At 35.3% G+C, this 17,384-nt stretch overlaps 1 protein-coding gene across 1 annotated transcript in view; it reads left to right on the top strand.

Moving 5' to 3' along the window:
* Positions 1 to 17,384, top strand: part of LOC143250892 (protein phosphatase 1 regulatory subunit 16A-like) — a 49,087-nt gene that overhangs the window by 11,235 nt on the left and 20,468 nt on the right. The window contains exons 2-5 of the mRNA XM_076502049.1: positions 7,504 to 7,574; positions 12,415 to 12,560; positions 14,032 to 14,135; positions 16,835 to 16,959. Of these exons, the coding sequence (XP_076358164.1) occupies positions 7,504 to 7,574; positions 12,415 to 12,560; positions 14,032 to 14,135; positions 16,835 to 16,959 (446 nt within the window). The remainder of the gene's footprint in view (positions 1 to 7,503; positions 7,575 to 12,414; positions 12,561 to 14,031; positions 14,136 to 16,834; positions 16,960 to 17,384) is intronic.

Below are 17,384 nucleotides of genomic sequence, written 5' to 3'. Positions count from 1 at the left end.
AGACTCTCTGAAGTTAAGACATTAATAGCAAGTAGCACGCATACAATCTGGAAACAGAAGTTTAGGAATTACAAAGGTCAGACACAAATACTGTGGATGCTAACGTCAATACAAAATTGCTTAAAGGTGTCACGTATTCATACGTGTAATGTAGGGCTGTGAGATATTTCAACTTAACTAGTCAATGGCATTTGCACATTAGTCACATTGAAAAGAACATTACACGTTCCTTTCTACATCTTTCAAAACTTTATGTACATTCAAACTTAGTTGTTTTTCAAATACATAACAGAACATCACCATCATTATAATTTTGATTATTTCATTATTTAGATAAATTACAAAAAATATTATTTGATTATATATAAAAGTTATGTTTGTTATAGTGTCTGAAAAATTGTCACTGATATTGAAAACCATTTACCATCTTGGTTAAGAAAATATACAGGTTAAAAAAACATAGGATTAGAATGATCAAGTTTATTTAGCAGGAATCGGCTAGTCAGTCCAAGGATCAAGTGATTAAAGTTTCGATAACAATTCAGTGTTTGTCACATACATTGTAAAAGATTTATTGTTATGCATTTATTTTAATACTTACGTTTGTTTCAGTTTGATGCATGTTGTGTATATTATATTGTTGGATGTGTATTGCGCAAGTTCTGTCAGTTCTCTAAATTTGTATAAAATTCTCAAGAGCAGGAATCAACGATACATGGTTTACAAAAACACTAGTGTGTCTTTGAACATTATTGACCGTTTGCAAATCTCACACAATTGGTATAAAAGCCAGCCAAGAGAAGTTTTATATTGTTTGGTCGTTACAGTCAATGAGGTATAGGCCTCAGAAGTAATAATTGTGATTAACGCTTATTAATTGGAAAAACTACAGAATTTGACCAGGAACATTATATATTTCAAACTTTACTTACCTTTTAACTCTAGGGAATTAACTTTGGATGTTTGCATTTTTACGATGACATTACATATTTTAGTTGGTAAAAAGCTAGATTATAAGAGGCGTGAGGCCAATCAAAATCTTGGGCTACTTTTTTACCAACGAATAGTGGAATGGAGCGTAACATATAACGTCCTCACGGCTAAACGAGCATGTCTGGTGCGAAGGGGCTTCGAACTCACGACTCTGCGATTACCCTAACCATCTGACAATACTGGGCTATTGAGGTATAAAATTAAAAATAAAATATATTATTGCTCATTTTGACAATATAAATTTTATACTAAAAAGAGTACAACTGATGTTTGTATTCACGATACGTCCAGAAATATGTATTACGTTAAATAAGGAAAAATAATAAACTACAAATTTTATAACTGATGGATGTGATGATGATAAATAATTATTTAATTTGGAGAGAATACTACATGAAATTTTCAGAATTACCAGAAGATAGAAGTGATTTCGGGCTCTGTTTTCTTTCTCTGATGCCTGACTTTTAAAAATAACTCACTTTAATTTTCGTTTAATTTGAATTATGTAAATTCAAAAGTGCACATTTTTTCAGCTTCGTTATATATGATTAGGGATTTCAGTTAAAGTTAATGTAAAACTAAATTAAAACGTAAACATTTTGGTTGCTTTTATAACCACATTTTTTTGTAAACAGTTGTAAACATGCAATCTAAGTTTCTTACCTTATACTTGCAGTTCTTGCATTCTATGAAACTTAAGCAAACATTTACTGTAGAGATAAGATAAGAAAACATTCATTATGTAAGAAATGTAGCTTTATGTAAGGAAATCAAGAAATGCAAACTTTTTTATATGGAATGTCAGTAAAGTTTTATCAATAAAATAAAGACAGGAGATGTTTCTGATATCACTTGACATTTAATTTTATCTTTCAAGGATGTCACAAGAATATTTGGTTTATTTGTTGATTTCCCAAATTGCTTGTTTGAAATATTACTATCGACAAATTTCTATATTTCTGAGAAGCTTCGTTTTAGAACTAGTACAGTCTTGTTAATGGTTATGTATAAATTATTAGCTGATTCGAGTAAGAAACTAACATTTCGTGTTTTTTTTAATTTAACGCACGCTGACATTTTAAAGAAGAGATGCAAAAACTGAGATTCTTAGCTCAAGATATGCACAGAAATGTATTTAAAAATTTTAGTGGAATTTAATTGGATTAAGAAACCAATTCTAGTAATTGTGAGTGAATAAGATTCGAACAGATTAGAATAAACATTGAAAAAAAAGATCTGAGAAAATGAACGAATTCAGATGAAAACTATGTTATGGTGTAATGCAGGAACAATTACAAAATGAAAACAAAGTAAATGCCTTGAGGTTATTAGTTTACTGTACATTTAGAATCGGTGGTTTGCAACCTCTCGTTAAAGACTTTCAATCCGTTATTTATACTGGCTATACAGATGTTAAGTGAGTTCTGTTTAAAAGTTTTTCGAGTTGCACCACGTCATTACAGTACATGTCACCATGACCGGTCATTGCTCTGTCTTACCACTGTGCAACTTGATAACAGTTAGCAATGATTATGACTCTGTCATAAGGTTTTCATGACCAGAGTACACCACTCCTCCCGAACTACTTATCTTTATTCATATAGCGTAAGAAGGCGACGGTTTTTCAGGATCCATTTCGACAGTACGATCGCACAGAAATCCATGGGAACTGCGATAAGCAAGAACGTGCATTTCGTTATCCAGGTTGTCAACGTACGCGATGGTTCGACGGGAGGTATGACTGGAAGCCTCATTTTGTAAACCCATACCAGTTTGGCTACGTTTCCAAATGGAGACCCTTCTTAATTATGTTACGTACTGTTAACTGTGGCACGTTGACAGGTTTTGCTATTGACATTTGAATTCGTAGATTGTCACGCATTACAAGACGGCACACTTTACTTATTAAAACTTGGGGCAGGTCTCCGTCTAGTTGCTTATAGGTCCCAAAGCTGATTCGGGTGTGTTTGTCTTATAGCAAAGCCACATCGGGCTATCTGCTGAGCCCACCGAGGGGAATCGAACCCCTGAGTTTAACCTTGTAAATCCGTAGACTTACCGCTGTACTAGCAGGGGGCCCCAAAGTTGATTCATATTTGTTTTCCAATGTCTTTCGGTAAAGGGGATATACTCTTCTTTAAAAATTAAAATAATTGATATGCACACATCTTTGTGATCTTAGTGTATGAATATTTTACGTCGTAACATTCTTTTATATACCCTTTCAAAAGGCGATTAAATGTTGAAGACATCAAACTACCTACAAAATACTAAGTAATGTCAAAATACAGGCTTCATAAATGTCATTCCATCGCGGGTTCACATCTACTATGGTTATCATATGACTTGATGATTTGCATATTTAAAAGAGTTATAAAGTACACAAACTTATTTATTGAATTAAAAATGATACCAGGTTATTTTAGAAATAATTAATTATTTACGTATTTACGTTTAGATTGGTGCATTATTTATTGATAAGTATTTCATAATATTCTTAATTTTATCGCATTATGAATGATTTTGAACATAAATTACAGCTGTACAAGTTTTATTTGTTTCTTTGTTTTGAATTTTGCGCACTTGGAGTTCTAGATTGGTTTTGATTTGGTTTGTTTTTGAATTTCGCGCAAATCTACACGAGGGTTATCTGCGCTAGCCGTCCGTAATTTAGAAATGTAAGATTAGAGAGAAGGCAGCTAGTCATCACAACCCACCGCCAACTCTGGGCTACTCTTTGACCAACGAATAGTGGGATTAATTGTCACTATATAACGCCCCCACGACTGAAAAGGCAAGCAAGTTTGGTATGAAGGGAATTTGAGCCTGTAACCCTCAAGTTACGAGTCGAACACCCTAATCACCTGGCCTTGACCGGCCAGGTGTAAAATTAATCATAATGCAGTGTTACGTAACGCTTTAAAATGATAAATTATGACAATTTATGTACTAGTGGTTAAAACACTTAATTCTCTGTAGGCTGGTCGCAAGTTTCAATCATAAGGGAATCTTAGTGGTCAGTACTTTTAAATTAGAAACGGCTCGAGGATGTTTCGCAAGTAGTTTTATATGGAACTCAGAATGTAAACAAATGCGAAGACTTAAAAGTTCTCTATGTTGTGGATCTTTATCATCCATTAACACAATTTGAATCGTGTTTAAAGTCTAACAAATTATTTTATACTAAAATATAAATTATATGTTTCAAAGGCTTAAAATCACATGATAATGATAATGATAAATAATATTGAAATACAAATCCTGTTTAAATAATTTTATTTTAATTTTCATATATTTTGTGCAAGTATTTTTTTATGATAAAGAAGTAAATGTAACGAATTTAAACACAATTAAACCGCATTTTCGTAACTGCAGTTACTTTTAATAACGTCATAAAAGTTCAATATTGTAAAACTCTAGACCATCACATTTTGTACAAACGTTGCCGGTGTTAAGTGATAGATCGAAAAACTTATGGAAAAAATTAACAACAATTAACATAAGAAGAAAATGTAACTATAATATACGAAATGATATCAAGTTTAATTGAATGTGCTGAGACTATTTGAAAACTATGTGATAGCTGTAATTTTAACGGTCCGACATGGCCAAGGGTGTTAAGGCGTGCGACTCGTAAACTGAGTGTCGCGGATTCATATCCCCGTCGCACCAAACATGCTCGCCCTTTCAGTCATGGGGGCGTTATAATGTGACGATCAATCCCACTATTCGTTACTAAAAAAGTAGCCCAAGAGTTGGCGGTGGGTGGTGATGACTTCTCTCTAGTCTCACACTACTAAATTAGGGACGGCTAGCAGAGATAGCCCTCGAGTAGCGTTGTGCGAAATTAGAAAACAAACAAACTGTAATTTTAATTTTTCCAGCTTCAAAAACCACTGCAAATCCAGTTAAATAAGAAAAGACCATTCGAAACACAAAAGTACCTCGCTGGTACAGCAGTAAGACTACGTATTTACAACGCTAAAATTAGGGAGTTGGATCCCCTCGGTGGACTTAGCAGATACCCCAATGGGGCATTGCTATAAGAAAACACACACACCAAACAAAGTAGTAAATAGCTAGCAAAGTATAGCATATAATTAAGACAATAGTTTGAATGAGGCACTAAAACTACTAATTTTTTTCTCTATATATATATACTCTTCAAAAAAAGAAACGCAAAAGGCAAAATATGAGACAAATTGTTAACAAGTTTATTCCGGGTAGTTCTGTATGACATGTGTGAAACTTTGCACATTCACTGCTGAACATCCAAAGTCTCCAAAGGCGAAGTTCACGCTCACTAGGTGAAGTTTAACGTCACTCAACGTCAATAACGAGTATGCTCCCCGTGAGCATCAACAACTGCTTGGCATCTCCTGCCCATGGAAGCGATGAGATGACGAATCACATCCCGTGGAATGGCTGTCCACTCAGCCTTCAAAGCTGCTGCAAGCTGAGGTAGAGTCTACGGTTGAGGTTGTCGCCGTCGCAGACGTCGGTCCAACTCGTCCCAAAGATGTTCGATGGGGTTTAAATCTGGTGATCTGGAGGGCCAGGGAAGAACGTTGATGTTGTGGTGTCTCAAGAAGACAGTGGTGAGTCGAGCTGTGTGAGGACGGGCGTTGTCATGTTGAAAAACGTCGTTGACGTTCACCATGATGGGTTGCACATGGGGCCTAAGAATCTCGTAGACGGTTGCGTACGGTCTGATCGGAAATCCTACGCAGCCCTGGTATGGTTGAGGCAGTAGACGTCGCAGTGGTGGTCCTATCCCGAAGGTGACGTAACCGGATGTAGCGATCTTGTGCGGGCGTGGTCACACGAGGTCTGCCAGATCGTGGACGGTCACGAGTTGATCCATGTTGTTGGTGACGATTCCATAGCCTTGTGATGGTGCTTGGGTGGACATTCACAGCTCTGGCAACATCTGATCGAGATTCGCCTGCATCCATGCGACCAATGGCGTTGTTGCGTTGTGCTTCAGTCAGTCTTGGCATAACTGTATTGCGTGTCGGTGGCTTAACACTGAGCTATGGAAACCGAGAACCCGTCACTTTTTAGAGGGATTTTGCACATGTTGCACTTGCAGAACATGCAGATCTCTCAAACAAATTTATTGGACACGCATGCGTTTTGGCGAAAAATCCGATGTTTTCCTCCGTTTTCAAAGTGCACAACTTTTATTGTCATTTTGGTCTGAAAATCAGTGCCTTAACACGTGTAACATCACATACTCTGAGCTTGTAACGTTATTACATATATTTCTCTTTAAAATAACAAAAATATCCATTTTGCGTTTCTTGTTTTGAAGAGTATATATATATTTCCGTATATGGAGCTACAAGAATAATAAAAGCAGTTGCTTAATGTTATTTCTAAGTATAACTTTTGCCATAAAAATAAAGGGGAAAATAACGCACATGTCTCCAACAACTGAAAGTTACAAAGTACCAACTGGTTTGATAGTCACTGAATATTTTTGCAAGGTATACGAAAAATCACGTTAATAATGAAATACTATCATTCGTTTTTATTAAGAAGGATTACTGAATTACATGTCAGCTGCATGTTGCTTCTTATACAAAAACCCTATACCATCAAGATGTTTTATTTAGGGACCTAGTTCACCCGATTGGTTTGGCCTCGAAATCCAAAGTCTTATTATTTGTTATTGCATCTGAATTATGTATTTTGAGAACAATAAATGCTAGGCGCAGACTATTTTCGGACTTTCTACTGTTTGTTTCTTTTTCATAAATTATGCGAAACTATGTAAAGGGCTTTTTGCGCATAGCCGTCCCTACTTTTGAACTGGTAGACCAGAGGGAAGGCAGCTAGTCAACAGCACCCACCGCCATTTAATAGGCTAGTGTTATCTGATCGAATAGTGAAATTTGAACCTCATTATTATATCGTTGGAGCCAAGATGCCGAAGGAGACGCGAACCAAGAGCCTTCAGATTCATAATCAGGACACGCTTACCACTAAAATATGAGCTATTAATAAGGCCAACATTCTTCCAATATTTACAAAACAAGGACATATAATTTACTGTTTGTTTTTCCTAGTTAATTCCCCAACCTTTATCAATAATTGAGGTAAGTCTGTAGGCTTACGACGCTAAAAATCGGGTTTCGACACCTTTGGTTTGCAGAGCAGTAACTATTAAATAAAAGATGCGATGGTAATTTTAGGTGCCAGCTAAGCGAGTTAAGATTTTAAAACATAAAGTGTGAAAAAAAAGAAGCATTGGATTAATATAAACATCTTGAACTTTTAGAACTGAGGTAAATAATTGACGTAAACAAAGACACAACGAAAGAATCACATTGTGAACGTAGACGTTCGATGACACACAAAAAATGTGAAATTTTAAGGGTGATTGCTATTAATAAGTAATTAAAGGTTAGTAATCCAAAATTGTTTATTTAATTCAAATTATGATTTTTGGAATACAAATCATTTGTATTCATTGTTACGCCTAAACCAGACTCCTTTCTTTCACAGTTCGGCGGTTACTGAAGTCAGGTGTGGACCCCGACTCCACCAATGAAGATGGATTAACAGCTCTTCACCAGGTGAAAATACTTCAGGATGTAGATTTGTTTCTAGACGTACACGTTTTTTTTATGTTATCAGACCAGTAACATCTATTCGAATTAATTGACACTGAGAAAAATTTGAAACCAATTCTGTAAATTTCAAGGTTCTAAGAGTTGTTTAATCAGACTGGATCCCGGACGTGTCAGGTGACCGAGGTTGTTGAGACCTCGCGCGTTCACATATTTGGAGCGATATCTCGCTTACCACCATGAGCTTGGGTTGTTGAAAATTGCTGATTAATCTGGCGAAACTTTTCGAGGAAGTGTTTGTGGAGAGAGGCGAGTAGGTCGCTCACCCACCCGAAACAGGGCCAGCAACTTTAACACGTGCTCAAGTCATGCGCAACCAATAATGTGGTGCGCGTGGATGAAAACTGAAATAACAGATCAGATGAAAACTGTATTTCATTTTAAAAATAATTAATTATTTAACAAAATGCTTGGACAAGATTATTATCCAGATAAGAAACTATACGAAACAACAACAACAAACGTTGCTTCAATATTAGTAAATATCTGGTTTGTTTGCTTAAGAGCAGACCACATTGAACTACCTGCTAGTGTCCACTGCGAACAGTCGAAGCCCGGATTTTAGCGTTATAAGTACGTAGGCTTACCTTGTCTCACCTACGGACTTTCAATATCATTACCAGAGACTGACTGACAAAAAGAAATAAATCAAACTTCAAATCATGTCTTCCTTCCTGAAATGTTATCTTGATTTTTAAATCATAATTTAAGGATGAAATATGTATACTGAAATTTAAAGCATGCTATCTTCTCTCGATTTCACAAAAACTCTACTTCTAGTTTGGGGTTTGGCATGGCTTGTTGGCTAGAGTCGCACGACTCGTAATATGCGGTTTGTAGGTTTTAATGCCATCACCGAAAATACTCGTTCTTTCGTTTATTGAGACGGCTGTTACGTATTATAATGTTTTCGGACGAGTCTCCGAGTTATTACGTTGCGTATTACGTTTTGAAACAGCCGGAAATTTAAATCTGAATTTAGAAGCTAATTAAATGTTTTTATATGTTTTAAGTTTAAGATAATTGCCACCAAGACTGATATACAGAATTTTATTTTTAAATACAAATATATTTCAATATACACACAACAATATAATTTATAATAACGGTTATTACGAATATTGATTTATATACGAGGGTTTTACAGATTTACAAGCTGAGTCTTTTATCCGGTCTAGAACTGAATATTTTATCAATGATTCAAGTCTACGACGAGCAAATTAATTCTCAGTTAATATTGTTACGCCTCGCCTAAGCTAGCTTTTTTCTTTTTTGGCTGGCTTCACGTTGGGTACAAACTGACTTTTTCTGGCGAAGATATTTAATATCATCGTAGAAATACTAACTTCCGAAGTTGAACGGTTTGAAGTGTTCGAAATTTATAAACGTTCACGGTCAAATTCTGTAATTTCTTTTTCCGATTAATAAGCGTTAATCATAATTATAGCTTCCGAGACTTGTACTATACTGACTGTAGCTTACCGATAATGATAATATCCTCTCTTGGCGCGTTGGTTTATATAGTTTAAGGCGAGATTCTAGAACGTTTAATAATGTTTGAAAACACTCTAGCCTTTCCGCAAAATAAATATTGTTGATTCTTGCTCTCAAGAATTTTCTACAAATTTAGGGAATAATTTTGCGCAATAAAATTCCAACGACATCCGCCACATGTCTAAAAATATACTTTAACAAACGAAGGTATTAAACTAAACGAATAACAGTAAATCCGTTACACTGCCAATTTCACTGTTCATTGGTAAAAAGATTATATCAGCTGCTTTCCTTCAAAGGCATTATTGCTAAATCAGCTAGTGCAGATAGCCCTCGAGTATCTTTACGCGAAATTCGTAACAAACTAAAAAGGTTGGCAATAATTCACTTTTGAAGATGACATCTGACTATCCCAAAGTTCAAAATGGATTCATGAAAGTTCTGGCAAACTGCAAACCATTTACTTAGAATAACTCAAGCCTTCGTAGACAGTTTTAGTAAAAGAGAATGCATTATCTACAGAAAATGTAGAGGGAACCTTCTCTGAGTCAATAACTCCTGAGGCAGGTGTTACCAATTATGCCTCTAAAGGATCCGAATTATGGATGCACTTCACAATTTGCAGATGATATGAAGGTCTGGGAAAGTGCTCCTCCACTATCAGTAACAGCCACTAATCTACAACCTTATTTAAACAATAGTCGAATATTGTCAAACATATCACATTAAAATAAATGTCTCAAAGATCAGTTAGCATTTTTATTGCAAAACATAAAATAGATCCACCTGATCAACAAATGAACGAATAATTAATGCATGATTCAAAATTAAGGTGAATCAAACATATAAATACATTAAAAACCAAATTTTGTCCCCCCCCCACACACACACACACAGCTACGTTAAGAGCCTAAAGGGCAGGAATAGTGGAGAAGCAGTCGATAATACAACCAGAATTTACAAAACATACATACGCCCAGTAATTAATAATCGAGTATGTTTAAAAATAAATTACAAACAGCTCAGAATTTCTTACTTACAACAGCACACAACGTACCAAGATCAACAGTCTAAAACATCATTCAAACATAACAAACACTAACCGATAGAGTCCTACATAGTTTGTTAAATATTTTGTGAAAAAGTGTTTTGTTTGTTTTTAGTAAAGCACAAAACTACACGCTGTGCTGTGTGTGTTCTGCCTACCACGGATATCGAAACCCAATTTCTACCGTTATAAGTCCGTAGAGATACCATTATGCCACTGGGAAAGGGACTGAAAAAAATGTTACAAAAACGATTTACTATGTGAAATAGATCGTTACTACGTAGAAGATAAAGTAACCCTTAGTACCTCCCCCAATTATATATATATATATATTAGAAATAAATATAAATTAAGACCACCTAATTCTAAACTTCAAACTGATCATTCGCTTAAAGTTATTTGCGAAAGCATTAAAAAAGGTTATTTATATAAAATATTTTCGAGGAAATTTAAAATTAACGAAATATGTAGTAGAACTTTGTACTAACGAGTGAAAAGACAGTGTATTCAACACAATAATATTACGATAATAACCTACACGAACACGGACTTGAAAGGGGCAAGAGTAAGGGACTAGCAGAACTCAGATACCCCTGTAGTAATTTAATTAATATTATTCTGAAATCATCCAGAATGTACCGAGGGGAAGAGAGGTCAAATATATCAGGTCATCTCATAAGTAATGTCCGAAGATTTAATGCAGAAAATGCATTATCATTTCTGTCTTTATAGTAGACTTTAATGGCTAAAATATGTTATAAGACGTGTATAAAAATGTTCAGACAAATAAAAGAAACTAACCCAACTCCACATTTTCAGATCATTAATCAAATAAACCCTTATGAAGATGGGTGTGTCTGAGGAGCACATTAGTCATATAATGCTTTATGAGTTTAAAAAAGGCAATAATGCATCAGAAACTACACGAAACATTCAAGGTGTTTATGGTGCGGAATCTCTCAATGAAAGAATATGTCAAAGGTAGTTTCAAAAGTTCAGATCAGGTGACTACAGCTTAAGTGAGGCGCCATGTTCAGGTCGTCCTGTTGAGTTTAATGATGACATGTTGCTGGCTGCACTTGATGAAAATTGTGCTGTAACAGTTGAAGAACTAGCACAGAAGCTTAATTCAACCCATTCTACTGTTCACCGTCATCTGCAACAGCCTTGAAAGGTGTCAGAACTTGGAAAATGGATCCCTCATTATTTGACAGAAGCCAACCTTAGAGCAATAGTGGACATTTGCATTTCCCTGCACTCTCGTGAACGTAACTCACCTTTTTTTGGACAGATTAGTGGTTGGAGATGAAAAATGGATATATTATAAAAATTTTAATCACCGCAGTTAATGGTTCAGTGTAGGTAAACTGGCTAAAGCGCAGCCTGAAATGGACCTCCATACTAGGAAAGTCTTGTTAAGCGTTTGGTGGGATTTTGTTGGTTGATCCACTTTGAGTTACTGCTACTCGATGTAACGATTACATCAGTCTTCTATTGTCAACAGTTAGAGTGCTTGAATGTTGCACTGAAAGAAAAGAGGCCTGCTTTGATCAATCGTAAAGGTGTGTAACAACAGGATAATGCACGGCCCCATACATACAGGAAGGATCACATCTGCAAAGATTGTAGAGCTAGACTAGTAAAAACATCCACATCCTCCTTATTCTCCATACATTGTCCCATCCGATTGTCATCTGTTTCGAAATTTGCAAAACTATCTTGATAGAAAAGAGCTTGGAACACATGAAGATGTCAAAATTACCCTCTCTACATTCTTTTCCTCCAAATCCCAAGAATATTTATAAAACTGGCAGTTAGAAACTTGTGAATCGTTGGCAGGAAGTAATTAGTAATAATGGAATTATTGATTAAATAATATTAAAAGCGTTTGAAATCCTTTATCTTTTTTTTGAACCTAAAATCGGACATTATTTAAGGGATGACCTGATACTTGACCTAGAGCAATGCAAAAACGCGAAATGGGGCGTCGAGAATCTACAATATTTTACCCTACACTCAGCAGTAGACCCGTGGTTTTATTTACCTCAAAAGTGCAGTTTTTTAGCTGAATACTTATTTTACGTAACACACTTTTGCTGTTAGTGTTTTTCAGTGTAATTATTTCAGCGTGAAGTTGTGTCCATCCCAATCATGTATTCTTTGTTACTATAATACCTTATATGCATTTTTACTCTAAATCATTATGTATAAATAGTAATATCGATATTGTTTTTCCGTACTTAGTGTTGTATTGATAACAACGAGGAAATGATTGAGTTGTTATTCGAATTTGGTGCCAATGTTAATGCTAAGGACCATGAACTGTGGACTCCACTGCATGCTGCTGCCGCCTGTGGGAATTTAAATATACTCAAACATGTTATTGAAAAGTAAGTAAACTTAGTTATTGGCCTTTAAAAGATAAACTGTGAGAAACTCACCATAAGATAAGCCACGGACATGTTTTGCCAGAGTGTAGGCGTAACTCACTAACGTTTTCCTCTTTCATTTCCTCTGTTATCATACCATAGATACTTTTTAGTAATACTTACAATTCCATGTTGTTTTCGATTCATTGTTAAGTTTCTTCCCTAAAAATTGTGATTTTAAAAAAATGATTTATATGATAAATAACCTAAATACTGGTATCCTATACAAGTACAGAAGGAAAAACGGGAGGGAATCCTCAGTAGTCGCGGCACTTGAAATTCTTCTATGAGACATTTTTTCTTTTTTATTTGTTATATTTTTGTGCGTTAGCAATATCAAGCGTGGGGCGCACGTATGCCCGATTCGATTTTAATACTCATCAGGATCTCTATCAGCCTAGTCTCAAATTGAGATTATTTTAGAGAAAAGTATAGTAGATTAACCTATGAGTTGAAAATTGTCATTAGGTTTCATATCAGTTAAGTTTCATCTGTTTGTTTGTTTTGAATTTTGCGCAAACTACACGAAGGCTATCTCCATTAGCCATCCTTAATTTAGCAGTGTAAGACTAAAGGGAAGGCAGCTAGTCATCATCACCCCCCGTCAACTTTGGGCTACTCTTCTATCAAAGAACAGTGGGATTAGCCGTCACATTATAACGTCCTCACTGTTGAAAGGGCGAGTATGTTTGGTGTGACGGGGAAAATCGATTAAGATGAAGGAGCTATGAGCCAAAAGTTTGTACTTGAAAAAAAAAAACAACAACTCAAAGCCGTTGTACCAAATAATTACTTTGCACATTAAATAACTATTTTTCCATATATCATTCGAATTACAGTGATATAAGTTAAGTAAGCTTCAGTATTTAACAATCATAATGTTTGATACTTTGTGAAATTATCTGTTTATGATCACAAGTTAAAAGAAATGTGTTATAAAGCTTTTTGGTGAATGTGACATTTAGATTTCGTCTGTTATCTCAGTGAATAAGTTCCTTAAAATGTATCGAGTAATGTCGTGTGTTTGTCGAGTGATATCGTGTTTACCTAAATAGTAGCTTAGCCTGACTGTTTATTTATTTATATTGTTTTGTCTATTTCGGTCAAAGTTCCATTTTTGTAAATCTTACACCTTGTTACAAATATGTGGGCCTATTTAAAAATTATTTGTAAGATGGTTCTTATGAATGGATTAGTACTATACAATCAATGAAATAAAAACAGTATTGAATGGAATTCCTAAAATGAAAGTGTAAGTAATTTTATGGTGATAATATTGCAATTAATAACATTTGTCAGTCAGAGACGTTAAGGTAATGTGAGACGTATATTCACTGTCGCATATTAAACCCTTGTAATAATAAGCTTTAGGGAATATGCTTCTTTAATAAACTTGAAATGGAATTTAATTCTATGTTTTCTATTTGGAAAGGGGTGGCGACTTACTCGCAGTGAACTCAGATGGAAATATGCCATACGATATTTGTGAGAACAAGAAAACACTGCGCTACATTGAATTTGAGATGACTCAAAAAGGTTAGTGGATACTGTGTTTAGAATGGTTACACAAGACGGAAAAAAACCTACTGAAAGTGCATTTAAAAACTTCCTGAGTTTCGAACGTTATTTATTCGAGAAGCAGAACTGAATGTATCACAATTTTTTCCTCGGTTAAGTTTCGATTAACACCGTCATTCTTAGTGAACGTTTCGGTAACACAGTTTTGTTTGGTAAAAGTTTCAGTGACATTCTCATTCTTGGTGAACATTTCAGTAACACTGTCATTCGTGGCAAACGTTTCGGTAAAAATTTCACGAGTAAATGAATTGATTAAAGCTTGTTAGTGGAATACCCAAAACACTCAAAATCTGAGCATACCACAAAATTGTCACATATGTTTTGAGGATAATTGTTTGAAAGTAAGATAAAAAACAACACTCCATTCTGTCACAATTTTGTTTTATTACTTACGTGTATATTTGATATCAGGATCAGGTTCGAAGCTGATTGAAAGCATATAACGAGTTATCTTGTAATATATGACTAGAAACCATTAAAAAGTGAAATCTGTAGGATAAAGAAGAAATAATCTTAAACGATACTAACATATTTTAAACATCATACACGGGTATATGTAATTTTCTTATTCTGGTAGGTTTTACCGATCTATAACAACATTCTTCCTTATAATGCTTCTAATTCTTTTCATATTCATCTTTACAAAATGTAGTGTAATTTGAAAGTTAAACAAATGCTTAGCTATTGGTATACAAATCATGCCCTGATTTAAGGACATTTTATTAGCTCCAAATGCGTGTAGATTATAGGAGTACTCGCAAACCAAGCATTTAATTCTTTTGTACTTCAGGAAGGCGATCATTTCGTGTACATTTCAAAACTATTTACCCACACACACATGTAGCCTTGTGTGTGGTTTCTAAAATGAGTTAATTGGCATATTTTGTAATCATTCTTTGTTATAAATTGTCCCACCCATATGGTGCCACTTAAATTTTTTCCCATATTAGTAAGTTATTGGCAGATTTTATGATACCTAGAGGTTATATTCTCCCACTTTTTGTTTTCCCATAACGCATGTGTTTTGAGAAAAATGACACTAATGTATTTTGTTTGCAGTCACGTGTTATTTTAGATGTATTTAGATTTCGATTATATTTCATTGCAAAATTTAGAGAATACATCAACCCTTATCCGTGGTTGTATTCTTTACACAGTTGGACTGATCACCATATTGTAACATTCCCACGGCTGAAAGAACGAGTATGTTCGGTAACAAAGATTCGAACCCGCGACCAGCAGCGTGCGAGGCGAGTTCCATACCATGTGCTTATTGAAAAAGGAATCACAGTCCTTACGAATACTCAACTGGCATGCGGTGGTTAACATTATCATCGTATGATGTAGTGACAGAACCAATACATAAAATGTACCGTTTAAGTTTACAAAACACCTACTCAAAATGTTATTTTTTAACTATAGGTACAGTGAGCTTCCCTGTAGAATGGTTATTGGCTCTGTAAACGAAGTGGAAACAGTTAGCTTGAACTGGTTGTACGTGTAGGTTGCTTCTGTCGTATCGTGTCCAAAAGCGGGAACATGATATGACTAACAAGATATCTGAGGTCATTAGCTGATGATCATGCTAGCAAGCTGGGTCGAACACAACGGCATTTATCAGTGAGTTGCTGGTTTAATATGCCAATGTGTTTGTGGGAATCACAGGATTATGAATAATCTATGCCGATATCAAGGTGGCTCTAGTAGTTTATTCACAGCGATTATTATGCGAAATTTGAAATTAACTTGTTTTTTGGTTTGTTTTTGAATTTCGCGCAAAGCTACACGAGGGCTATCTGCACTAGTCGTCCTTAATTTAGCAGTGTAAGACGAGAGGGAAGGCAGCTAGGCATCATCACCCACCGCCAACTCTTGGGCTACTCTTTTATCAACGAATAGTGGGATTGACTGAAAGCTTATACTTATAACGCCCCTACGGCTGAAAGGGCGAGCATGTGTGGTGTAACGGGGATTCGAACCCGCGAACCTCTGATTACGAGTCGAGTGCCTTAACCACCTGGCCATGCCCAAATAATTAACTTGATAAGACAGCGTTAAGTGTACGGACTTTGAACGCTAAAATCCAGGGTTCAGGTCCCGGTGATAGACACAGCAGATAGATGGTTTTGCTCCAAAATAAACAACGAATAACAGCTATGTGTCCCTTTACTGATTTTCAACCGTTGACCAAGAAGAAGAAGGCATTCGATCAACAGCACTCTGTAACCTATCATCTACATTTTGAGATTGGCTGTCACTCTTATAACCTACCCGCGACTTAAAGTTAGTCACAGTAATGATGTGAAAGTTTATTAATAAATAGGGTTGTATAATTATTGAAATAATTGAGCACTAATCAAATTTACAGGATAACTTTAAATTAGGTAATGAATACACTTAAAATATTTAAAAGTTTTGCAGTGTCGAATACTAAGCCTATGCAAATCGGTTTGGATATATATTCTATGGAAATGTTGTATCGTCTGTACGCAAGCGTTTTTTGTGATCACGAAAAAATATATTAAATACAGGAATATAAAACCAAACAAACGATAATTTAACAATTTATAACGAATTTATTTTCGATGGTTTTTCTTCTTGAAAACCATACGTCGTCTCACTACCAGCTTATCACAGAACTGTGTTTCATATTCAAGGCATAACTCAAGAAATGATAGACGAAACCCGTAAAGCTCCGGAGTATAAGATGCTAAACGAACTTAAAAATCTTGCAGAAAAAGGCGAATCCCTAGAGTTTCGAGACGGACAAGGAGCAACTCCGGTAAGCCTATATCTACTTGAGAACCCTAACGGTTCTTGTTCTAAGTGGAATGTTAATGAAATGGATCATTAGTTTCTGTTAAAGCTCAATGTTTTTTTTAAGTCTTAACTTCAAGAATAAAATATAGAAAGTTACTAATCATTAATCACTTTAGTGAGAAACACAAAAAAGTTTTATTTTGATGCTACCCCCATAAGTTGGAGTTTTATAACGCCTGTCCCCTTCCAGTAGCATAGTGGTATGTCTATGGACATATACTGCTAGAAACCGGATTTTGATACACGTGGTGAGCAGGACAAAGATAGCCATTTGTGTAACTTTGTGTTTAATAACAAACGAGCTTATAACGTTAAAATTGGGGTTCGATATTTTCGGTGGACACACTATAAATAGTCCATTTTGTACTTTTTTTCACGGACAAACTA

The sequence above is a fragment of the Tachypleus tridentatus genome, chromosome 5, assembly GCF_004210375.1.
Source record: "Tachypleus tridentatus isolate NWPU-2018 chromosome 5, ASM421037v1, whole genome shotgun sequence".
Classification (NCBI taxonomy): Eukaryota; Metazoa; Arthropoda; class Merostomata; order Xiphosura; family Limulidae; genus Tachypleus; species Tachypleus tridentatus.
This window is presented reverse-complemented; position numbering and strand designations above follow the sequence as displayed.